Below are 23,582 nucleotides of genomic sequence, written 5' to 3'. Positions count from 1 at the left end.
CCTTCCTATCTCTGAGATGAGCACTATACTTCCTGATATAGTGATACTAATGAGTGTACAATAATATAAAACAAAGAGATCCGTATAGAACCTAGGTTTTCACTTTTGAGATTCTTTAAAAATAAAAGATGGGGATTATATATAAGTTACATACAACTGGCATCGGAATCAAGCAAAAGATGATTTCTAAACAGCCTACAGTGACTACAAAAGCACAGAGATGGTGCAGTCTGCATCTTAAAATGTCGGATTCCTGCCGTTAAAATTGTGTGGAGAAACTAAACCCACATTGGTCAAAACGAAATGTTCACTGGTAAGAGAAGATTAAGAATATCTCTAATGGCGTTTTGATGTATCTGGTAATGGATTATTCTGCGTGAGTTCGCTGTACCATGACTTCCAAGCGTCCATGTAATGCGCAAAGAGGTCTTTCAAAACTGAAATTTTTATTTAGAAAACAACTTTTTAATATGTTTGTTTTGATAGCAAAATCTTCTCAAACATCAAATGGATATGAATGTTACCTTGATTTTGGTAAGAAGGACGATAATCCGAAACTAAATTCTCAACATCAAAAGCTCTCTTGGAGTTGTCCTCCAAACGAGCAGCTGGATATGTACCACCAGCGGCTGGTGCAAAAGGACCAAACTCGTAACCTCTTGATTCATGAGCATCATCAGAGCTTTGATTATAAGAACTATCTGCTATTGCGTGTTGTTTCATCTTTATCCTCCTCTCGGTAGCATTTTCATGGGTTCTGCTTCTCTTGACACTGACGTTAGTGAGATCAGTTCCAAAAACTCTCTTCTTTGATTCGGCTTGCATTAAATCGCTGCTCAGTGTGAAAGTAGGCTCCCCATTGTATCCTAACCATTTGAAAGCTGGTTTTCTAGAATCTAAGGAGTGAGTCTGTCACAACCAGAGACATATAGTAAGACTAATTTAACATCAATAAATCATTGATGGTTCATGAAATACTGCAGCCAGCTAAGTATTAGTTTTGGTTTACCTTCTCAATGAGATTCATTGATGACAAGACATTCGCAATGTCATAAAGCCGCCTCACTTTTGCTGCCACAATGTGGTGTCAACAAGAGAGTATGCAGAATAAAAAAAAGAGAGTCAAAAAGGTCAAAAGATAAAGATGATTACTTCTCATTATTGATGTATTGTGGGCATCTCCAAGAAGTAATTTTGCAGCCTCGTCAAGGGAGATGATCCTAGCCTAAAGATTCAACCAAATGTATAAGTAACTTACTGGAAAAAAAAACTCTCTAGTTTGTAAAACCAATATAAAACATATAACTTACTTCAGAGCAAACAAAGAGCTTGATAAAGTTCTGAGTAAGCAGTCCTAAAGATTTCTCTCGTCTATTATCTGTCACACATAACCAACCAAAAAATTGTCAAGGAATCCACATTATATCTAATGAATCTTATCTTTTCTTTGGCCTAAGGTCCATACTTCCATTAATTTGATAAGAAGGATCAATCTAACCTAGAACTTGGTAATTCACGGAGTCTACTTTGCAACGGAACCAAACCTAGAGACATACAGAAAAGTACCTATTTTAGAAGGATCTGAAGACTGGGGAAGAGAGCCAGGTTTGGAGGTATCAGTCTGGCAACTAGAAAGAGGCTGAGAAGAAGACACTTCCTCATCATCTTCATCATCAGATACCTGAAATAAAAGCATAGGGACCTTACAGCACAAGAAGCAAGAAGACAACAACTTCGAGACTCAAACAAAATCCACCTACTTTGACATTCTCGTTGGTATAAAAACGGTGAAAAGTGTCCTTAGCACCTTCTTCCTGCGTCAGGAACACACTCACTACGTATGAGAATTCGCAAATCGAAGTCTATATAATACATTCTGTAAAGAAAAGAAAACACACTTGAAGCTCCTTCAACGCTGCCGGAATCGCAGAGAATCCTTTCCACGTATACTGATTCTTGGCTCTTTTTGTCAAAACCTAAAAGTTTCATCAAGACTCAATCAATCAAACATAAAGAGAGATCAGAGTGAAGAACAAAACAAATCTCACCCCAACACTCTCCAGAACATTAACAATATCGTAGATTCTCCGTCTCTCAACTCCTGAAGACACAATCAAATTCAGACCCAAGCAGAAATGAATGAATGAATAAAAGGGGGAGGAGAAAAACCTAGTTTTGAGGCGGCGTCATCAAGCCCAATGGTTTCGATACCATGACGATTATAAAGAGCTAAGAAACTGCGGAGGAGGAAGGCGACTGATAAATCAAAGACGCAAAGTTAAGAGAAACGGGATTAGAGGAGAAAGGAACTGACTTGGTGCAAAGAAGGCCCAGAGATTTCTGCTTCCGGCTGTAGGAATGGTGCAAAGAGGAAGTGAGCGTCAGATTGGGGTTTTCCGGCGGCAGATCTGACATTGTTTGAGGGAGAGGATGGAGGGGGGATTTAAGGAAATTAGGATACGTTGACACTTGAAAACTTGAGCGCCAATTTGAATTTCGTTCCTTTTTTGGGTCCTCCTTCCTCTCCTTCCTCTCCCCCTCAAATCTAGTAAAGCTGTTCCCCCCCCCCCCCCCTTACGGTTCTGTGGTCGGTCCCGGTCGGTATTCTCGGTTTTTTATTTTTTCCGGTTTGCAAAATTTTGTTTTAACAATATTTACGGTTCTGATTAACGCACAAATACGAACCTAAAAGTACATTTGTAATTTACTAATTTTAATCTATTTTTATTGATTTTTTTTAAAAAAAAAATTGTAAGTTGATTTGGTTCTTTACAGTGTGATTGTTTGGATTTGGATTTTTTTTTTTATATTTGCCTTTGGAAAATTAAATCTTTTGGGATTTATAAAGTTTTATGCGAGTAGTTAATATGAGATTCGGTCAGTTTAAATGCACATATTTTCTAAAATTAGATTGGCGTGATCATAGTAGCTTTTTATTGAATGGCCATAAAAATATAATCATGGTAGAGTGATACTTTCTCCATGTATAAAATGTATGATGTTCGACGTATAAAAAAAGCTTATTTGCTGAATAGTCAATTTTAAGATTATTTGCTGAATAGTCAATTTTAAGATGAAAATTAAATAAATGACGATGAGTTTGATATAATGAAAAAATTAACGTTTACGTTCTAATTCATTCGGTTATATCTTTTTTTATGATAAAGATGTATGTTGCCTTGTAGTATAGGATAAATGTGCCTAACAATTATTTCAAAGAAAAAAAAAGAACAATCATTTGCGTCACGTGCTTATTGACCATATACATATGTACTAAGTGTTCTATTCCACATCGTCGAAATAGTATAAGTTTATAACTTTACCCATACACCCTAGTTCTAAACATTACCACAACCACTATATACTAAAACTTAAACCCAACCCCTAAATACTAAACCATAAACCCTAATCATTAAATTCTAAACCCAAATATAAACAATAAAACCTAAATATAAACTCTAAACCAAAATAGAATGGAACAAACTAAATAGCATAGTATATATTAGTGAAATTATAAAATGTATATGATTACATGGAATAAGTTAATGATGATCCCAACCATATCCTCTCACCTTTTGAATACTAAACCCTAATCACTAAACCTTCACCCAAATATAAATCATAAACACAAATACCAAAATTTTAAAAGGTACATAATATTATATAATATTAAATTATACTATGTGATATTAAACTATACAATATTGATTATAGTACGATTTGTACATGTTCAAAAAGAAGTAACGATAGTTAAAACTAAAAAAATTACAAACAATATTTCTAAACAAAATATAACACTCTTTAGTAATCATCAAACGGAAAAGAACATGATAAAATAGTAAATTAACAGAATATATCACATTACAAATATGAATAGAACAAACATAATACATATTGTTCTTCATTTCTATTCTATATGCATATAATAGAATATAACACAATAAACAAAATTGTTCATCTTCTCCGATCAACTTTGGATCATTCACAAGGAAAAAATATAAGTGTATCTGACGACATCAGTGGAGATAGTATATGTAACCACATCGAAGAGAAAAATGTTGTTGCTGATACAATACATAGAAGAGAAGAACATACGGTGGTGAAGATGAAATAATGATAGTGATGATGGTGCCGATTGTATGGATGGAGGTGATCGCCACTGAACAAGTCTTGTCGCTCGCCACACGAGTTTTCGAAGCTATATTATTCACCACAACCCTTCACCATCAACAGAGAAAATTTCATCAACAATTCCACAAATCTTAGAAGAAACAAATTCACCTTTCTTATATTAAAAATATTTGCAGAAGATGAGTGAATATTAAAAAATCACGAGTTAGTTTGCAAGAAATAATTATTAGTGTAAATTATTATTGTTTTACAGGTTGAGCAAGTTACAAACAAGGGTGAAACGACATTATTACATAAAAGACATGAGGTATATCGGTGTAGAAGGATAATTGGCCAGTCAGTTAAATGTAATTTTGTTTGTACGTCATACGGTGCAATTTCCCCTCCCCCCCCCCCCCCCCCCCCCCCCCCCCCCCCCCCAAAAAAAAAATGTACGTTGTTCTACTTTTTCATCTCGTGTATAAAAGATTAATGTTTAGTATATAGTTAAGTGTTCGTCTTTAAAACTAAAACATAAATTAAAAAAGTAAAATTATGAATAGTGAAAACATTATTGATAAAACCAAAAAGTAATAATTAAAAAAATATAGTTATTGTTTTTTAATATGTGTGAGTAATCTTAAACATCATACATCTATGTACAAAGGGAGTAATGGGTTTGGCTACTTTCACAAAATTCCGATCTATATCTGATTAGTATAACCATCATTCTAAATGAGTAACGACTGACTAATGAATTGTTTGCTTTGTTGTTCTTTAGCTAAATTTAAGTTTTTTAGGTTTCTACATCTATTTTTATACATTTCCATTAATGCAATCAGTGGCAGAGCCAGCTTGACATGAGAGGGGTCAATTGACCCATGTGACTTTTGGCAAATTTAATTTGTATGCTTATATAAGTCACAATTCATAGATAATTTGGTATTATGACCCTCATGATCTAAGTCTAAACACTCTCTATGCACCTAGTCAATAAACATTTCTGTTTGATCATTTGCTTATGGTAGTATTATTGACCCTCTTGAAAATCATTTCTACCTCCGCCACTGAATGCAATGGTACCAAACAAAAATATAATGCAATACGATAGAATTGTGGATATATCAAATAAATAAATAAACACTGAAATCACTGTTTAATCATGTAAAAAAATTACAATTTAAAAATTATTATTTCCTGTTTTTGTTTTATAAGCCTGTTTTAAAGCTTAAAGTTGATAATGCACAATCAACTAGCCCAAGAAACAAGTGTTTTTCTCCCTAATTTAAAAATGATTGGATGGAGGGAGAGATGTTTCGGAGATCTCTGCGACGAGGAATAATAGATTTTCATTAATTCCCTTTTTTTTTCTCCAACGCCTTTAACTTCCTAAACAGAGCTTCTGCTATGGCTTCTAAGATGATCTTCGATTCCACTCCATATTTTACTCCAAAATAGAGTGGAAAATAGAGTAATAAAGAAAAAAATATTACTCTACAAATGGAGTAACATTTTTTATTCATTACTTCATATTCCACTATGGGATAAGACGAAAAAACTAGGGACGAATCCAGAAAATTTTGTAACATGGTGCATAAATGGTAAGAACATTTAAAAAATAATAATATAGAGTGAATCGTGGATTGATATGGTGCAGAGTAAATTTAGTTACCATATTGAAAAATAATAATTACCATCATGCACTAGTACCAAAACAAATCATGCTGGATTAGGTGTAGCTCTAAGGACACTGGAGACTTCATGGCGCGTAACAGAAGCTGAGATTCCATCAGGCTTGAGGAAAGTATCTATCGGTTCAGTGTCTTCTTCTGCATTATGTTGGTTGTTGTCACTGATAGGTTGCTTCTCTATCATCAAACAAGAGCCAAGAACCCTAAGTACAGTTCAAAAGAAACATTTACATCAGAAATCAATCAGTCACGGAAAATAACAAGCAACACTCGGATAGATTCATGTAAAGCAAACAAAAAAAGCATATAGTGAATGAGAGTGCTTCTAGTGAAAAAAGCCATGAGAAAATGCTAAACCTTTATTAGCTCAAACAACAAAGCAGAGAGTGAATGAGAGAGTCTAGGAAAGTGAACAAAACCCATGAGAAAAAGCTAAACCTTTCGTTAGTCTGAGATTCGTTTCTCTTCGTCGCCGTCGCCGGCGCCGGATCCTGCTCAGGTGTGATTCCTCGAGAGAGATGTGAGTTTTTTCTTCCATTACAGTTTTACCTCTTTTTTATAGCTGAAAGAGAGGGGAATTTGCCAAATATGACTCACAACTTGATTTTAACCACAAACCTATACTCAAAATTGAATCAAATGCAAAATTAACCTAAAAATTTTGTGAAATTACAGCCAGTCCCTTGTGACCAAACAAAAAACAGAAGTCATTTTTACGAATATAGCTACAGTAAGTCGTCTGAGTCGTCTAAAATGCTAGAAGTCTTCTAGACGACTTCTATTAGATGAATCAAGTAAGTCGTCTGGTGTAGTTGATCTTAAAAATAATTTATAAATTTTTCAAAAACTATTTTGACAAATAAAAAATTAAAATCATGTAATTATAAACAGTTTTAAGTAATGTAAATTAAAATATAATAAAAATGAATAGTTTTCAGCATAGATGAGGAAAGTAGTTAATCATGATATTCTTTGGTTTTAGGGTTTGACAACATGTGTTGTAGTATTGTATGTATTCTTAGGGTTAGATTTTGGAAAGCTTGAATGTTTTTTTGAAAAATTAAATTTTTACCTATAAGTGTTTATTTTGTGTATAGTAAACACTTTTGAAGTTTAATTTGATTTTATGAAGTTTTAGTTAGTTAATTAAGTTTAGGGGTTATGTTTAGGGTCTAGACGACTAACTTGCAAGTCGTCTCGTGAATAATTTAAAACAGACGACTTACTTGTAAGTCGTCTGTGAAGTCTTATATTTTAGTTTCCCGCTAAAAATATTACAGTCTTTTGGGCGACTTACAAGTAAGTCGTCTAGGAAGTCGTCTGAATCAAAAATATTTAACCTAATTGGGTTTTTTGTCTCCCTATATAAAGAAAAATTTACACATTCTCTCTCCCTCTCTCAAATGGCTGGAGCAAAAATGTAATGTTCATCATTCTAAAACTCTTCACCTCTCTCTAATCTCTTAGAACTTATAAACACTAAGCTTTTATATCAATTTATTGTTTTTGTTTCATGTCTTCTCACTAATTTATCTTGTTTTTGCAGGTTTTTCATCACATGATTCTCATCTTCCACTCATTTAAAGGTAGATCTATCAATTTTAGATATGTATTCTCATTTTCCACTCATTCTGGGACGACTTACCTGTTAGTCGTCTAAATATAATACGCTAGACGACTTCCTGGACTTCCTGGAAGTCTTCTGACGAAGTCTCCCTTTCATAACAGATCTGAGCGTTTTGGTAAGTATTTATGTCTGATTTTTCTTCATTTGGTAACTTCTTGTTGTATAAAGTTCTTACTTTTTCCCAAACTAAAACTCTCCAAACCCACTATAATCTCTTTGACTTGAAAACACCAAAACTTTATATGAATTTTCAGTTTTGTCCCATGTCTTTCTCACTAATTTATCTTGTTTTGCAGGTTTTTCATCACATGATTCTCATCTTCCACTCATTTAAAGGTATATCTATCAATTTTAGATATGTATTTTTGTGTGTTCTATAAAGGTAGATTTATCTAATCTTCCACTCATTTTCTCTGTTTTTAAGTCATTTGAACGTTTTTGGATATGCAGGTTTTTCAGATCTAGATTTTTGATATGCAAGTTTTTCAGATCTGGAAGACTTCTGGGACGACTTACATGTTAGTCGTCTAAAATATAATGCGCTAGACGACTTCCAGGAAGTCGTCTGGACTTCCTGAAAGTCTTCTAACGAAGTCTCCCTTTCATAACAAATCTGAATGTTTTGGTAAGTTTTTATATCTGATTTTCTTCGTTTGGTAACTTTCTGTTGTATAAAGTTCTTACTTTTTTCCCAAACTAAAACTCTCCAAACCCACTTTAATCTCTTTGATTTGAAAACACCAAATTTTATATGAATTTTTCAGTTTTGTCTCATGTTTTTCTCAATAATCTATCTTTTTTTGCACGTTTTTAATTAGATGATTCTCATCTTCCACTCATTTAAAGGTAGATCTATTAATTTTAGATATGTATTTATTTGTATTCTATAAAGGTAGATTTGCCTAATCTTCCACTCATTTTCTCTGGTTTTTAAACATTTGAACGTTTTTGATATGCAGGTTTTTCAGATCTGGATTTGATAAACAGATTTTTCAGATCTGGAAGACTTCTGGGATGACTTACCTGTTAGGCGTCTAAAATATAATGCGCTAGACGGGAAGTCGCCTGGACTTCCTAGAAGTCTTCTGACGAAGTCTTTCCAAATCAAGTGGAGTCCAAACTTGTCTTTGTAGAGGAATGATCTATAATAGTTTTGTTTGTGGTCTGTTTTGTGATTTCCATGTCTACTCTTTTAGTTGTGATTTTTTTGTAAAATCAGTAATAATATTTTCCAAGATGTAATACATGTGCTAACAATGTGTTTACACATTTACAAATCAATGAAATAATAGACTTCAATAGTCTTTTTCTTATCTTTGGATCTCTCATATGCAATAATAAACTCCAATGACTTTCTTCTCATCTTAATAAACAAGAGTGTTGATAGCTTCATATTGATACAACATTTTAAGAATCATTTTAACTCTTCTTCCAACTCATAACAATAATCATCATTAATGTTTATAACAATAATACTTAAGAGACGGAAACAAGCAATAGTAACTAGTCAAAGCATATCAGATTTTTTATAAGTTTGTGTTGAAACACTTGGTCAAATTTAGTAAAACTAAGGGAGAAAATATATTTTGAAAATATGAGATTTACATATCTTGAAGTTACTTAATACTCTTAAAAATACAAGTTATTCAAAACTAGCGTAGAAGACTTCCACGGAAGTCTTCTCGGATCAGCTAGATACTTTAATAAACATGAATATTGGTAACCTCAAAAATATCACGAATTAAATTATAAATTTCATTCAGTAGCTAAAATATTGATTAATAGACATGAATTATCAAGAAAATGTTAAAAATTATTTATAGTTTTAGAGAAAATGAAAGTTTATAAAATATTGACACAGACGACTTCCACTGAGGTCATCTGGCAGACTTCTAGGAGGTCGTCCATTTAGGTTAGTTTTACAATTGATTTTTAACCTAGACGACTTTCATGGAAGTCGTCCATCTGTGTTTTTATAGACGACTTACATGGAAGTCGTCCATCTTTGTTTGCATTTGACCGGATTATGACAGAAATTTGACTTTTCCTAGATGACTTACATGTAAGTCTTCCATTAGAAATTAAAAAAACAATATTTTTTTATACCTATACGAAGTCGTCTCATGTTAGTTTTGCCATTGAAAATAAAACAAAAAATATTTTTTTCTAGACGACTTACACGGAAGTCGTCCATCCGACGACTTACATGGAAGTCATCCAAGATAAGCAAGGTTTGACCAGAATCTCGGAATAAAATCATGGACGACTTCAATGTAAGTCGTCGGACAGACGACTTCCGTGTAAGTCGTCTAGAAAAAAATAAATTTTTTTGTTTTATTTTTTAATCGCAAAACTAACCTGAGACGACTTCCATGTAAGTCGTCTAGGTATAACAAAATATTGAATTTTTAATTTTCTAAGTCTTCCAGGAAAAGTCATATTTCTGACACAATGCGGTCAAATGCAAAACTAACATGTTTTCTCTAGACGACTTACATGGAAGTTGTTTCGTATTTTTTTTTAACAAACAAAGATGGACGACTTCCATGTAAGTCGTCTATAAAAACACATTTAAAAGTTAATTGCAAAACTAACCTCTGCATTGACCAGAAGACTTCCATGTAAGTCGTATACAGCCAGACGACTTACATTGAAGTCGTCTGGACGAATAGTTCTGGGAAAAACTGATTTCATAGTTTCAACCAGTGAGATAACTTGTTTATCACACATAAGTCTTCTCCAAGCACCCAGAGTCTCAAACAAAAGTGACCACCAAAGAATCGTCAGCTTCAATGGCTCCATGAACCATAAAATTTTAGAATCAAAATCTTAGATTTTTTGGATGAATATGGAGAGAAAGTGAAAGAGATGTTGTTTTTAGTTCATAAGAATTGAGAATGAAAGAGTGTAAATCGATTTTTAGGTGCACTAAGAGCTTCAAATTGGTTGTTCATGGTGGTTGGTGTATTGATGGCAATAGCAATATTGTGAATACTTGAGGAAATGAGGGTAATAGAGTTAATATGCATTTTCGAAGAAAAAAAAAGTGATGGCATTTTCGTAAATAATTTGAACTTTGGGGGTGAAAGAGGCAAGTCAAAGTTTCAAAAAAATATGGGTTAGTTTTGTGTTTAACTTTAGTTTTGAGTCATATTTGCAAAAACCCCAACATCGGATCTTTATAGCTTGAGGATGTATAGAGTGAAGAATTTTTTTGTTGTTATTTATATGCTATATGCTATGTGTCTGTGTATTGTTTGTGCATATATATATTTCTTCAAATTATTCTTTTAATTATAATAGTTGTTGCTTATATTTTTGATAAAAATATCTCAAAATTTCTTTATAATTAATTTACTGCTAAAATAAACTAGTATCAGTTACAAATTGATTATCTTATGAAAAATTGAAGCATCATAATCAAATATGAAAAGTTTGTTTGGTTAAAGTTGGATTTCTTTGAGCTTAATTAATTAATAACTTGAAAAATGTGATAATCTCTGTAATATTATTTGAGAAGTCAGTTTCCTATGTGTCGCTCTCACGTTAACTTTCACGATTATTGATTACACTAATACCTTTAATGAATTAAAAAATATTTAAAATACGATTATTTATTTACTTTTTTATTTTCTTTTTTAAATTTAAAAACGAAAAAATATATGTATATACAATATGATTTCATAAAAAATGGAAAGTTCACAAAATAGTAATATTGCATTTAAAATATATTTTTAAATATATAAAAAATATAATTTTAAATACATAAAATATAATTTTGAAGTAATAAATAATTTATTTATATCTATATTTTCTTAGATGAAAAATATAAATTTGTATATAAAGTGATTTCATTAAAAACATTTACACAGATAATCTTGATATTAAAAAAGAAATATTATTTTTTTAAAACATAATTTTAAACAATAAAAAATTCAAAGTAATAGAAATATTTTTATATATCTATCTATTTTCTTAGATGATCACATAAAATAATTAAACAACATAAACTGATATATGTTTAATTGACTAAAAATAGTTTATAATTAGTATTATTGAAATGTCTTGATTTTTTCCATATATATAGTTGACTATAATATCTTTCAATTATAGAAAATATATCGATAAATTATATTTTATTTATATAATTCTATTTTCAAATACAATCAAATTTTGTTTACTGCTTATTTTTAAGAGATATTAAAAAAAAACTAAAACTAAATTTCAAAAATAAACATCGTTTGATCAAATAGTTACAAAATAGTTTAATGAGTAGATATATTATATTTATCATTATTAAAGTTATTTGTTTTCTTAATATTAAATTTGCTTTTAAATTTTATGTTTTTATTTTGTGAAACTTAATAGAACCATAATCAAAATACCAAAGAAAATATGAATTCTCATTTTTAAGATTATTTAAATAATTTTTTGTTTCTATTTAATAAATCAAAGGCATAAAGTTATTTAGAATTTATAAAATATTTTAATTATTGTAAATATTGATATGTGTTCGTGACCTTCCAAATAACTTCATAATGATCATCGCTTCATTTTCTAATATTTCTTTTAAAAAACATCATCATACAATCTGATAAATATTATGAAAATACATGCACATTTAAACGATAAATAAAATTGATCTGATTTGACTTAATTATAATAAAAATAATTATACTTCATTTTGAATTTGAAATAATATATGTAACTCAATATACTCACAACATGATTGGCTCGACTAATCCAACTTGTATCTAAAATCATAGATTTAACTACGAAAATAATATATAATTTTATACAAATAGTCATTGTTTTATAAATAAAATGATAGGACAATTGAAAACATATTAAAAAAAAAATATATATATATATATATATATATTAACCAGCTGTTACAATTTATTTCTTTTGTAAAATTTATATATACATGATACTTTAGAATATTATCGTTAAATTAATTTATGTAATTTGGAATCATACACTTTAGTTTTTTTTTATTTTATTATAAGCACGATATATCTTAAGTTATACATAATCTTCATAAAATATACTTACATATCTAGGACAACAACCACATAAATGCAAATAAGAAATTAATCAAAATTTTAATATATAGAATAAAAAATATTAACGTTGAATTCAGAGATGCAATCCAATTTACTCAAATAATAACTAAATCGACGGTAAAAACAACAAACCGATTATATATAACATATATACAATCATATGTATAATTAAAGTAATATAATATTATTAATATAAATGATGCATACAACTTATAAATAAATTAATTTAAAATTAAAAGTAAATAGCAATCAATTATTATTGTATATTTACTTTAGAAATATATATACATGTGCATGATCACGGGAAAATCACCTAGTGGTATCATTATTTAAGTATGTTTACATTTTCAACACATAAATATATATAAATCCACTAAAATCCATTATGAAGAATAAATTTGTATAACAGAATAACAAGTAATCTGAATTAGTTTTTATAAATCATAAGACGGATAACATATGGTTTCAACATGGGTTTTAAAATAATTGAAGTATGTTTGTATATATTTTTTTCACATTTCCATTGATGCAGTGGTACCAAACTAAAAGCTAATGCAATACGACAGAATTGTGAATCAAATAAATAAATTAAATATACACTGAAATCACATTTAACCATGTAAAAAATCAATTAAAAAAAAAACAATGTATTTCCTGTTTTTATTGCATGGGCCTATTTTAAAGCCCAAAGTTGATAATGCACGATCAAGCCCAAGAAACACGTGTTTTCTCGCTAATTTCAAAATAATTGGATGGAGGGAGAGAGATCTTCAGACCTGGAGCTGGATCTTCAGAAATCTCAGCGACGACGAATAACAGAATTTTCATCTATATTATTTTGTCCAACGCCTTTTATACTTAAACAGAGCAGCTTCTGCCATGGTCTCCAAAGAGAGTTGCCGCAACGAGATCCGTGCGGCTATTGGACAGCTCAGCGAACGCTGCTTACACTCCGCCGCAAAATGGTTCCTTCCTTAAAACCTAATCTTATTTCTCTCCCATCGAAAATTGAATTTCTTCAGTTTCCGTTACCGGAATCTGGGCTAGCTGTAAACGATCTGATCCCGATGCCCCACGTTGCAGAATTGCTGAATTTGATTAGTTGTTGTCGCTAAATCGGAGTGTGTTTGAGCTCGACACTTTTCGAATGTTTGACTTCTTTTGATGACAAATTCTAATTTTGTTTCAATTGAGTTAAAGTTTCAATTTTTTATTTTATTTATACTCGCATGTTAATTCTAGTCACTTCAATATCCTTTGACATCTTCTAGCCTTGTTTCGCAATTGAAGGGCAGGAGAGCAGCTTGTTGGGATAGAGCAAGACCCGTCTAATTCCACACCTTCGAATACGAGGTTCCAGCGAGGAAGCTCTAGCATCCGTAGGAGGTTTAGCACTAACGAATCTATCTCAACGCCACAACCTTCCGTTGGCTTCTCTCAAGCAGCTACTCCTCTCCCGGAAGAAGATGAAGTGATTGATGGTGATCTTTACCGTTTAGCAAAGTCTTACTTCAATTGTCGAGAGTACAGAAGGGCTTCCCATGTGCTTCGTGATCAAATGAGCAAGAAATCAGTTTTCTTGCGCTGCTATTCTCTTTATCTGGTATGTTATGCCTTCTTACTTAGCTCTATGATATTAAAATAGAATGATGGAATGGTGGTTTTTTTAGAAGGTGGCTCCAATGTTCTGTGAAGTTTCTTTTGGTCTTGACCTTGTAAGGCTGCTTATAAACTTTCATATGAATACAAGAGTCTTAGGGTATCCAACTGCTTCAGTAAAGATCTTAACTGGAAGTTGTTCTTCCTGTGTAAAGACTTCAAATTGCAAATGTTTCTTCATTTATTTTACTCACTACTATCTTCATTAAAACCAATTGTACTGTAGAACATGGCATTCACTTTGTTATGGTTTATTCCATGAAAGGCCGGAGAAAAACGGAAAGAGGAGGAAATGATAGAACTTGAAGGCTCCTTGGGTAAGAGTGATGCTATAAACCGTGAACTGGTATCTTTGGAGAGGGAACTATCAGCCCTGAAGAGGACCGGAGAAATTGATTCTTTTGGACTATACTTGTACGGTGTGGTTCTTAAAGAAAAGGAAATGAAACTCTTGCCCGTGCCAGCCTCGTGGAGTCCGTGAACAGCTATCCATGGAACTGGAATGCCTGGTCAGAGCTTCAGTCTCTCTGTACTTCCATCGAAATCTTGAATAGCCTTAATCTAAGCAATCACTGGATGAAGGAGTTTTTCCTTGCCAGTGCTTATCAAGAACTCAGAATGCACACTGAGTCATTGGCCAGTACGAATATCTGCAAGGCATTTTCAGTTTTAGCAATTACATCCAAGCTCAAACTGCAAAAGCTCAGTACAGTCTTAGGGAGTTTGACCAGGTTGAGATCATGTTTGAAGACCTTCTGAGAAACGATCCCTATCGTGTGGAGGATATGGACTTGTATTCCAACGTTCTCTATGCGAAAGAAGCATGCGCTGCGCTGAGTTACCTTGCTCACAAGGTGTTCTTGACTGATAAGTACAGACCTGAGTCTCTGCATCATCGGCAATTACTACAGTTTAAAAGGGCAGCATGAGAAAGCAGTGATGTACTTCCGAAGAGCTTTGAAGCTGAACAAGAAGTACTTGTCTGCGTGGACTCTTATGGGCCATGAATATGTTGAGATGAAGAACACTCCTGCCGCCATCGATGCGTATCGACGAGCTGTTGATATAAACCCGTGTGATTACCGCGCTTGGTATGGGTTAGGACAAGCGTATGAGATGATGGGGATGCCTTTCTACGCGCTTCACTATTTCCGCAAATCCATATTCTTTCTTCCAAACGACTCTCGGTTGTGGATAGCCATGGCTAAATGCTACCAAACCGAGCAGATTTACATGCTTGAAGAAGCCATCAAGTGCTACAAAAGAGCTGTGAGCTGTACTGACACGGAAGGAATTGCTCTTAACCAGCTGGCGAAGCTTCACCAGAAGCTTGGACGGGACGAAGAAGCTGCGGTTTACTTCGAGAAGGATGTGGAGAGAATGGATAGTGAAGGGTTAGAAGGACCAAACATGTTAGAGGCCTTGGTTTTCCTGGCTACGCATTTCAAAACTCACAAGAAGTTTGAAGAGGCAGAAGTGTATTGCACCCGTATTCTCGATTACAGTGGCCCTGTAAGTTTGTTTACTCTCAACTGTTAACACTTTAGTTTACAAGGATGGTATATCCTGTCATAGTGTGACGAGATTGCATTCATGTTTTTTTCAGGAGAAGGAGAAGGCAAAGAGCTTACTGAGAGGGATCAGAATGGAGAAAACAGGTTTTCCTTCGATGGATATGGAGCATTTTCCTCTTTAGTTGTATTGTAACCAATACTCAAAAGCTTTTCGAGAATTTTGTAATCTTTTGTACACCATTGGTTATCTATGCATCTCTTTTGTCACAGCAGAATCTGGTTATTTATAACCTAATTTCCAGATAATAATAGATTCTAGATGGTTGTTCCGTGACCCTTGGTTTAGAGATTCGATACCCAGCCTATTCTTATTTTCTTTATCAACAATTTGACCTCTCTCTGCTCTATGTGCATTTGGACATTCAAATAGTGTCCATGACATACAAGAAGCTAGGAGTGAGAAAGAGTCCTCGTTCGTCTCCAAATAATGTGAAAATCATGAAAAAGTTTCAGTTGTCAATATTGTGAAAAGTGGAGATTCGGTCAATAAATATTGCAATTGTGTTTCCAAACAGGAACTTCATAAGTAGTTTTCTTATTATCTGCTTAAAAAGTGACACCAGTAGCATAAGAAGTCACATCAGCTAGAGGATGCATCACAATGTGAAATTGACAAATGAGGGTTTATATCATAGGGAAGAGAGATTCAAATCGAGAAACAATATAACAGCAAAACAGTGCAGGGGGGGGTCGTTCAGTATTTAGGATCAGTGAAGAATTTGTTGATGCCAGGCATGATCTCAGGGTGCTTGTTGCGAACGTACTTCCTCAGGAAGTTCTCCTTGTACTTCTCTCCCTCTGCATGGTTATCCAATACCCCAGCAGCCCTATTCTCCTTTGTACATCTGGTTGTGAAATTCACAAGAAAGAAGACAACTTTAGAACACCAATACAACATCTCTGCTTTGAATTTTTCTAGTTTGTTCTCTTCTCTATCATAATATAATATATAACACCGGATTAAAGGACTGGTTCCCAAATCAAAAGTTTTAGCAAACTCCTCCATGTATCATATAATAAGACGAACCAACATTTGAATGAAGAAATGATTTCTCCTATTTTATAGAACTTGGGCTGAGTTTTTATTCTGGCACGATATCTTTATGCGGATACACACAAGAAGAGGGAGAGACAAATATGTTGGTCGGACCTAGGACAGAAAAGGAAGAGACAAGACAAACCTGACTTCAGGATTGCCGGTGATGTTTCTGATCAAAGAAAACGCGCAGATACCGACCGCAACTCCCGTGGCCGCGAACAACGGATACACCTGAATAGGTAGGGGAAACAACAAACACGTTTTCAACCTGAGCCGATCAGATCTTAGAAGAAATACTCTTAATCATCCAGATCTACGCCTATATTACACTTGGAAATAAGAATGGAAAACACGGCAGTCAAAGGAGGGAGAGAATCAATGGATGAACTCCTAGCATTCATTAAAATAAAAAAAACAAAGATTATGAAAGATCGATAAGCGTACCTCGGGTCTCAACCAACGGCTCGACATTGAATCGCAGATAAGAAGATGTCCGATCGAGAGAGAGAGATTACAAGAGGAAGACGGCTTCTCTGAGAATGAATGTTGAGTTGAGACGAGACCCCACAAGGGCTTTTATTTGACTTTATTAGTTGTTTTTTTTTTTTTTACGTTTCTTTCGGGTGAGTGTTGTATTAATTTGTTTTTTTCCTGTAAATTCGACACTATTTTCTAATTGGCAGCGTGGCGTCCAGCTTGAATCCAATGAATTATTGACATCTGTCCTTTTAGTGTCTCGAGGTACGGTTTCTTGACGGGCTCCTATAATGCTGGCAACAAGTTGCAGCAAATGCCAAATGGGCAAGTTGTAAGATTCTCTTATCTTCTGCTTATTTTATAACCTTTTTTTTTTACTGAAAACATTTTTGCGAGTTATTGTTGGCAATTATGCTTGTGTACGATTTTCTCAATCCCTGAAAATTCTGTTTATTTGATTGTATCAGATAATGGGAAATCATTTTATTTTACACTCAAATTTTGAAGTTTCTTGCTATATATGATGTTTACTTTTTTTATTTTATGACTACTCTAATATCAGTTGATCATGTTTGTTTTCATATATTTGTATTTGTTAAAAATTGATGTATTTGTGCGTCAAAAAAAAAAGAAAAAAAAAGATGTATTTGTGCGTCCATTTTTAGCTACTCCCTCCGGATTTGAATATATGATGTTTTAGTTTTTTTTTCTTGTATACAAATGTATGATGTTCTACTTTTCATTAATGCATTTTGCTTTTAAAATAAAATGTAAAAAATATAAGTGGTTGAATTTTATTGGGATTCAAATAAATCTTTAAACTAACTAAAAGTAAAACCAAAAAGTATTTGATATAAGTAAGTATTTAATTTCTCTTAATATGTGTGCACAACCTTAAACATCATATATTCAAATCCGGAGGGAGTATTTCTTAATGATATAAAGAGAAGTTTGTGCGGCCAATCATAAATGTCAATAACTATTACTTTATTTTGCACCGAACATTCAAATATGTGTTCAGATGGTGCAGTTAGACATGCATTATTTTTTACCCAAATTCAAATCTGTGTTCAGATGATACACTTAAATATGCAATTAGACATAGATCTTCGTATGATCAGCGTTAAAAAAAAATAGTGTAATGTCTCTCATAAATAATGCTAGAAAATTAGACCATTTACATTTTCATATTATACTTTCCCACTTTTATCATATAAAGCACAAAATAAAAAGATAGGAAGTAGTTTCGAAGTTTCAAATAAAATCCTCTTTAATCACATCAACAAAATTTCTATTAAATAAGAGAAATTCAACAATACAGAGGACCAACTCATCTATAAACTACTAAAGTGTTTCTTGACTTTCACTGGGATTCATGACTTGCGAGCTCGGTCACGCCAAGATCCTTGCTGTTTTGCAAGTACCTATAAGCACCCCAAAAATATGAGATGTTTACAAGTTTATGCACGTACTGCAAGTGGAGCTCCAAGGATCGATTGGTTTAGGAGCAAAAGAATGAAAACAGAGAGCTTTTACCTTTTCGCTAACAAGACTTACGGCGCCACTGTTGTTTTCTCCTTCAATGTCCTCCACATTAGTTGTCTCTGTAACATCATCCTCGTTGTTACCAATAAGAGTTTGGCCTGTGGGTGCTCCAAACATGGCTTCATCGTGGGCATCTTTAAGTTGCTCTTCCCTTCTCGACTGCAAATTGATTATAAACCATATAATTTGTCTGAAGGTGTGATTGTTGTTGAATGATGATTAATAACGAGTGACGATGAAAGATAATGACTCATCACACCTCGATGGCGTTAAACCTAAAGCTCTGTCCCATGCGTTTCACTAAGGCAGCGTCATCATCCGTACCTGCATAATCATATGAAGATTTTTTTTATGTCTATTTGTACAGCGAATCAAGGAGTAAAAATAGAAATTCACAAGATAACTGACCTTCTACTTCCTCATCATCAAGTGGAGCATCTTTGTCAAAATCAAATCGTTCCCATCCTGCACCCTTACTGGTATCTTTCTGAGCTGCAATTCAAGCAAGAAAATTAGTTTCAACTTCAAGAGAGGAAATAAACATGAGCTGATATAAACGTTTTCACAAGGTCAGGAATGCGAGGAATCACACTTTAAGGACAGAGTATTTCTTTTCTTGTTCTTTTATCAGTCGCCATGAAGTTCCTCTTTATATACTAGTAAATAAATCAACATATAGACGATCTATCTCCAGGAAAGGGTTTGTCCCAATCCTCCTTATATCCTAACCAGAACCGTAGACAAGTCGATAATACCCGAAAGCAGTGTCCTACCTCCATTTAAATACATGAGAAACAAACCAACTTTAAGGCTACAAAACATCTAGGCTAATAACAATAGTCTTACACTAGAGTAATGAGAAACCTTATCCGCATAATCAAGGGCAAGACGTTACGTGCCAAAACACATCCCACCATTTAACAGTAACATTCCAAAGATAGATGCCACTTAAAAGATGTTGTCTGGGGGATCAGATGGGAGGTGCTAGAAGCATGGAGAGCAGAATCATTGCAATCTATCTAATGGGACCGAGTAACTTACCAGTTTCATCAAGCTGGAGCTTCATCTTGGCCTTCACTTTTTCAGAAGCTGACTAATCAAGAAAACAACACAACAAACCCTTAGTAAATCAAAATCAATGTCAGTGACTATCACACGCAAAGCAACCGACAAGAACAATACAGAATCCAAATCTACAAACAGATAAAGGAACTCCAGAAGACTAGTTGTAGCGAATAGGAGTTCATGGGTTTATCTTAAAACATAAAAGGCACTGCAAATGTCACAACTCCAAACTCAATTCTAATGAGGAAGCTGAATGAGAGAGAGTATACCATATCATCGTAGCCTTTGATTAAGCGCGAGTAATCAATCTTCTCCTTGGCATCTTCTCTCCTCCTTCCTCTTCTATCATCTTCGCTCCTCCTTCGTTCCATCCTCGGCGACGAACTCCTACTCCGGCTCCTCCGCCTCCGTCTCTCTCTGTCCCCATACCCCCTACGCCTATCTGCACTCCTGCTTCTCCTTCTATCTCTCTCATCCCTCTCTCTACTCCGATAACGACGCCGATCGCTCGATTCTCTGTAGCTCTTCTCGGAAACCCTAGAGTGATGCTGATCTTCAGGTTTATTCTTCTTCTTCAACTTATCTTTGATTGATCGGATATCGGAATCGTCCTCGGTGAGTTTAGGGTTGGAAGAAGCTTTGACGAACTGGTTGAGAAAAGAAGAGGAGGATGCGATCGCTGAGCTTCTCTCCGGAACCGCGTCGTTCCCGGCGGAGAAGCCGAGGCCTTGCTTGAAACGAGCTGCTCCTTCGCCTTTGCGCGTGAGCTCGTCGTAGTACGCCGCCGCTTTCTCCTCTTCCATAACCTAACCGCCTCCCTTCGATTGTATTCTCGACAGTGTTATTTTTTTTTCCTTCTCCCTTTCCGATTGTGCCGCTTTGTTGCTCAAAAAAAAGGTGACTTTTACTTTTAACTATCCGTTTGTTACGTTGTTATTTTTTGGTTAAACAAAGCTTCTTAGATAAATTAATTACTCTCAAAAGTTCGATCTATACTAATAAAAGTGACATTTTGAGGTTCCATAGAGCGTCCACATCAACAAAAAAAACTTCTCCCGAAAGATGACACGTGGCATAAAATATAGTTTTACATTTTAATATTACTAATTTTCGAAAATTATAAATAATATGTAAACATACAGCATAAAAAATGGAAAAATTACATTAAACATATGTAAAATTACCATTTTTCACTTAAAAAAAAGACGGCTTATCTCCATAATGTAACATTACCGTTTTATAAAAAAAAAACATTATATATAATTCGAAAATAATAAATATATGTAAACATACAACATAAAAAATGGAAATACTACATTAAACATATGTAAGATTGCCATTTTACATTTTTAATTTGAAAAAATAATATTTAAACATACAACATAAAAAATGGAAAACTACATTAAACATATGTAAGATTACCATTTTTCACTAAAAAAAGACGGCTTATCTCCATAATGTAACATTACTATTTTGTAAAAAAAACATTATATATAATTTCGAAAATAATAAATAATATGTAAACATACAATATAAAAAATAGAAATACTACGTTAAACATATGTAAGATTACCATTTTACATTTAAAAATAACAATAATATGTAAACATACAACATAAAAAAATGGAAAAACTACATTAAACATATGTAAGATTACCATATTTCACTAAAAAAACGGCTTATCTCCATAATGTAACATTACCATTTTATAAAAAAAGAAAAAACATAAATATAACTATTTGACTATTTGTCCAAGTTCTTCTATTAAACATTGCCGTTTTACATTAAAAATGGAAAAAAAACATTAAGATTTAAACATCTATCTTAAAATATAAATAAATAATAAGTAAATATTATAAATATAAATAAAATAATAATTATATATACAATAATAAGTAAATGCACAATTTTTAAAATATGGAAAGAGTACATTAAATATTAAACATCTATCTTAAAATGTAAAATATAGATATTAAGTAAATAGAAAGTATAAGAAAAAGAAATACACAACTTAAAAACAATGGAAAAAATATATTAATATTTAAACATCTATCTTAAAATGTAAAATATAGATATTACGCAAGTAGAAAGTATAAGAAAAAGAAATACACAATTTAAAAAATGGAAAAAGTACGTTAGTATTTATACATCTATCTTAAAATGTAAATCTATCTTAAAATATAAAATTATTAGTAAATAGAAAATATAATAAATAGAAATACACAATATAAAGAAAAGTAAATAATAAGTAAATATTAATATAAGTAAATACGCAATTTAAAAATAGAAAATTACATTAAGATTTAAAATTATATCTTAAAATATACTAATAAAAGGGACCTTTTGAGGCTCCATAGAGCGTCTAGATCAGCAAAAAAATTTCTCCCGAAAGATGACACGTGACATAAATATAATTTTACATTTTAATATTACTAATTTTCGAAAATTATAAATAATATGTAAACATACAGCATAAAAAATGGAAAATTACATTAAACATATGTAAAATTACCATTTTTCACTTAAAAAAAGACGGCTTATCTCCATAATGTAACATTACCGTTTTATAAAAAAAACATTATATATAATTTCGAAAATAATAAATATATGTAAACATACAACATAAAAAATGGAAATACTACATTAAACATATGTAAGATTGCCATTTTACATTTTTAATTTGAAAAAATAATATTTAAACATACAACATAAAAAATGGAAAACTACATTAAACATATGTAAGATTACCATTTTTCACTAAAAAAAGACGGCTTATCTCCATAATGTAACATTACTATTTTGTAAAAAAAAACATTATATATAATTTCGAAAATAATAAATAATATGTAAACATACAATATAAAAAATAGAAATACTACGTTAAACATATGTAAGATTACCATTTTACATTTAAAAATAACAATAATATGTAAACATACAACATAAAAAAATGGAAAAACTACATTAAACATATGTAAGATTACCATATTTCACTAAAAAAACGGCTTATCTCCATAATGTAACATTACCATTTTATAAAAAAGAAAAAAAACATAAATATAACTATTTGACTATTTGTCCAAGTTCTTCTATTAAACATTGCCGTTTTACATTAAAAATGGAAAAAAAACATTAAGATTTAAACATCTATCTTAAAATATAAATAAATAATAAGTAAATATTATAAATATATAAATATAATAATTATATATACAATAATAAGTAAATGCACAATTTTTAAAATATGGAAAGAGTACATTAAATATTAAACATCTATCTTAAAATGTAAAATATAGATATTAAGTAAATAGAAAGTATAAGAAAAAGAAATACACAACTTAAAAACAATGGAAAAAATATATTAATATTTAAACATCTATCTTAAAATGTAAAATATAGATATTACGCAAGTAGAAAGTATAAGAAAAAGAAATACACAATTTAAAAAAATGGAAAAAGTACGTTAGTATTTATACATCTATCTTAAAATGTAAATCTATCTTAAAATATAAAATTATTAGTAAATAGAAAATATAATAAATAGAAATACACAATATAAAGAAAAGTAATAATAAGTAAATATTAATATAAGTAAATACGCAATTTAAAAATAGAAAATTACATTAAGATTTAAAATTATATCTTAAAATATACTAATAAAAGGGACCTTTTGAGGCTCCATAGAGCGTCTAGATCAGCAAAAAAAACTTCTCCCGAAAGATGACACGT

The 23,582-nt window shown here is 32.0% G+C and overlaps 4 protein-coding genes across 6 annotated transcripts; 1 reads left to right on the top strand and 3 right to left on the bottom strand.

The window, feature by feature from the left end:
* Positions 1-111: 111 nt before the first annotated feature.
* LOC106440579 (E2F transcription factor-like E2FE) lies at positions 112-2,569 on the bottom strand. 3 transcript variants are annotated; one of them, XM_048764507.1, is made up of 11 exons: positions 2,315-2,569; positions 2,170-2,237; positions 2,049-2,101; positions 1,899-1,976; positions 1,761-1,814; positions 1,567-1,681; positions 1,311-1,378; positions 1,153-1,225; positions 1,010-1,065; positions 525-909; positions 112-437 (listed from the first exon to the last, which is right to left on the bottom strand). In XM_048764507.1, the coding sequence occupies exons 1-11, from the start codon at positions 2,413-2,415 to the stop codon at positions 337-339; spliced, it is 1,152 nt and encodes a 383-aa protein (XP_048620464.1). In that variant the 5' UTR covers positions 2,416-2,569; the 3' UTR covers positions 112-336. The 3 variants fall into 3 exon arrangements, with proteins under 3 accessions (XP_048620464.1, XP_048620463.1, XP_048620465.1); XM_048764506.1 differs by having other exon boundaries at positions 1,010-1,071; positions 2,315-2,568; XM_048764508.1 differs by having other exon boundaries at positions 1,010-1,071; positions 1,899-1,962; positions 2,315-2,506.
* Positions 2,570-13,257: 10,688 nt separating this feature from the next.
* LOC106440578 (anaphase-promoting complex subunit 8) lies at positions 13,258-16,001 on the top strand. Its single transcript, XM_013882275.3, is given in 7 exon segments — positions 13,258-13,459; positions 13,785-14,097; positions 14,419-14,584; positions 14,587-14,790; positions 14,793-15,039; positions 15,041-15,665; positions 15,760-16,001. Coding segments are annotated over 7 exon segments (1,731 nt in total). The 5' UTR covers positions 13,258-13,373; the 3' UTR covers positions 15,850-16,001.
* A 245-nt stretch (positions 16,002-16,246) lies between these two features.
* BNACNNG12070D lies at positions 16,247-17,382 on the bottom strand. Its single transcript, XM_013882278.3, has 3 exons — positions 17,211-17,382; positions 16,909-16,997; positions 16,247-16,572 (listed from the first exon to the last, which is right to left on the bottom strand). Exons 1-3 carry the CDS (start codon positions 17,235-17,237, stop codon positions 16,422-16,424), a joined length of 267 nt encoding a protein of 88 aa, XP_013737732.1. The 5' UTR covers positions 17,238-17,382; the 3' UTR covers positions 16,247-16,421.
* Positions 17,383-18,484: 1,102 nt separating this feature from the next.
* LOC106442668 (luc7-like protein 3) lies at positions 18,485-20,740 on the bottom strand. The gene is made up of 6 exons (XM_048764509.1): positions 20,123-20,740; positions 19,830-19,881; positions 19,197-19,280; positions 19,048-19,112; positions 18,780-18,947; positions 18,485-18,667 (listed from the first exon to the last, which is right to left on the bottom strand). The coding sequence occupies exons 1-6, from the start codon at positions 20,654-20,656 to the stop codon at positions 18,617-18,619; spliced, it is 954 nt and encodes a 317-aa protein (XP_048620466.1). The 5' UTR covers positions 20,657-20,740; the 3' UTR covers positions 18,485-18,616.
* Between the last annotated feature and the right edge of the window lie 2,842 nt (positions 20,741-23,582).

Source organism: Brassica napus, chromosome C8, assembly GCF_020379485.1.
Source record: "Brassica napus cultivar Da-Ae chromosome C8, Da-Ae, whole genome shotgun sequence".
NCBI lineage: Eukaryota > Viridiplantae > Streptophyta > Magnoliopsida > Brassicales > Brassicaceae > Brassica > Brassica napus.
The sequence above is the reverse complement of the archived record's forward strand: the minus strand, read 5'-3'. Positions and strand labels throughout refer to the sequence as shown.

Bases quoted from the DNA above. Each gene is read 5' to 3' on its own strand.
- LOC106442668 (XM_048764509.1), bottom strand. From the start codon at position 20,656: ATGGAAGAGGAGAAAGCGGCGGCGTACTACGACGAGCTCACGCGCAAA. The intron at 18,948-19,047 runs GTGTGATGAGTC...ATCAATTTGCAG, and splicing joins TTAGGTTTAACGCCATCGAG to TCGAGAAGGGAAGAGCAACT. The intron at 18,668-18,779 runs GTAAAAGCTCTC...GGGTGCTTATAG, and splicing joins TAAGTCTTGTTAGCGAAAAG to GTACTTGCAAAACAGCAAGG.
- LOC106440579 (XM_048764506.1), bottom strand. From the start codon at position 2,415: ATGTCAGATCTGCCGCCGGAAAACCCCAATCTGACGCTCACTTCCTCT. The intron at 1,072-1,152 runs GTAATCATCTTT...ACATTGTGGCAG, and splicing joins CAATACATCAATAATGAGAA to CAAAAGTGAGGCGGCTTTAT. The intron at 438-524 runs GTAACATTCATA...TAAAAATTTCAG, and splicing joins TCCTTCTTACCAAAATCAAG to TTTTGAAAGACCTCTTTGCG.
- BNACNNG12070D (XM_013882278.3), bottom strand. From the start codon at position 17,237: ATGTCGAGCCGTTGGTTGAGACCCGAG. The intron at 16,998-17,210 runs GTACGCTTATCG...CTACCTATTCAG, and splicing joins GCCGTTGGTTGAGACCCGAG to GTGTATCCGTTGTTCGCGGC. The intron at 16,573-16,908 runs GTTTGTCTTGTC...TTTCACAACCAG, and splicing joins ACCGGCAATCCTGAAGTCAG to ATGTACAAAGGAGAATAGGG.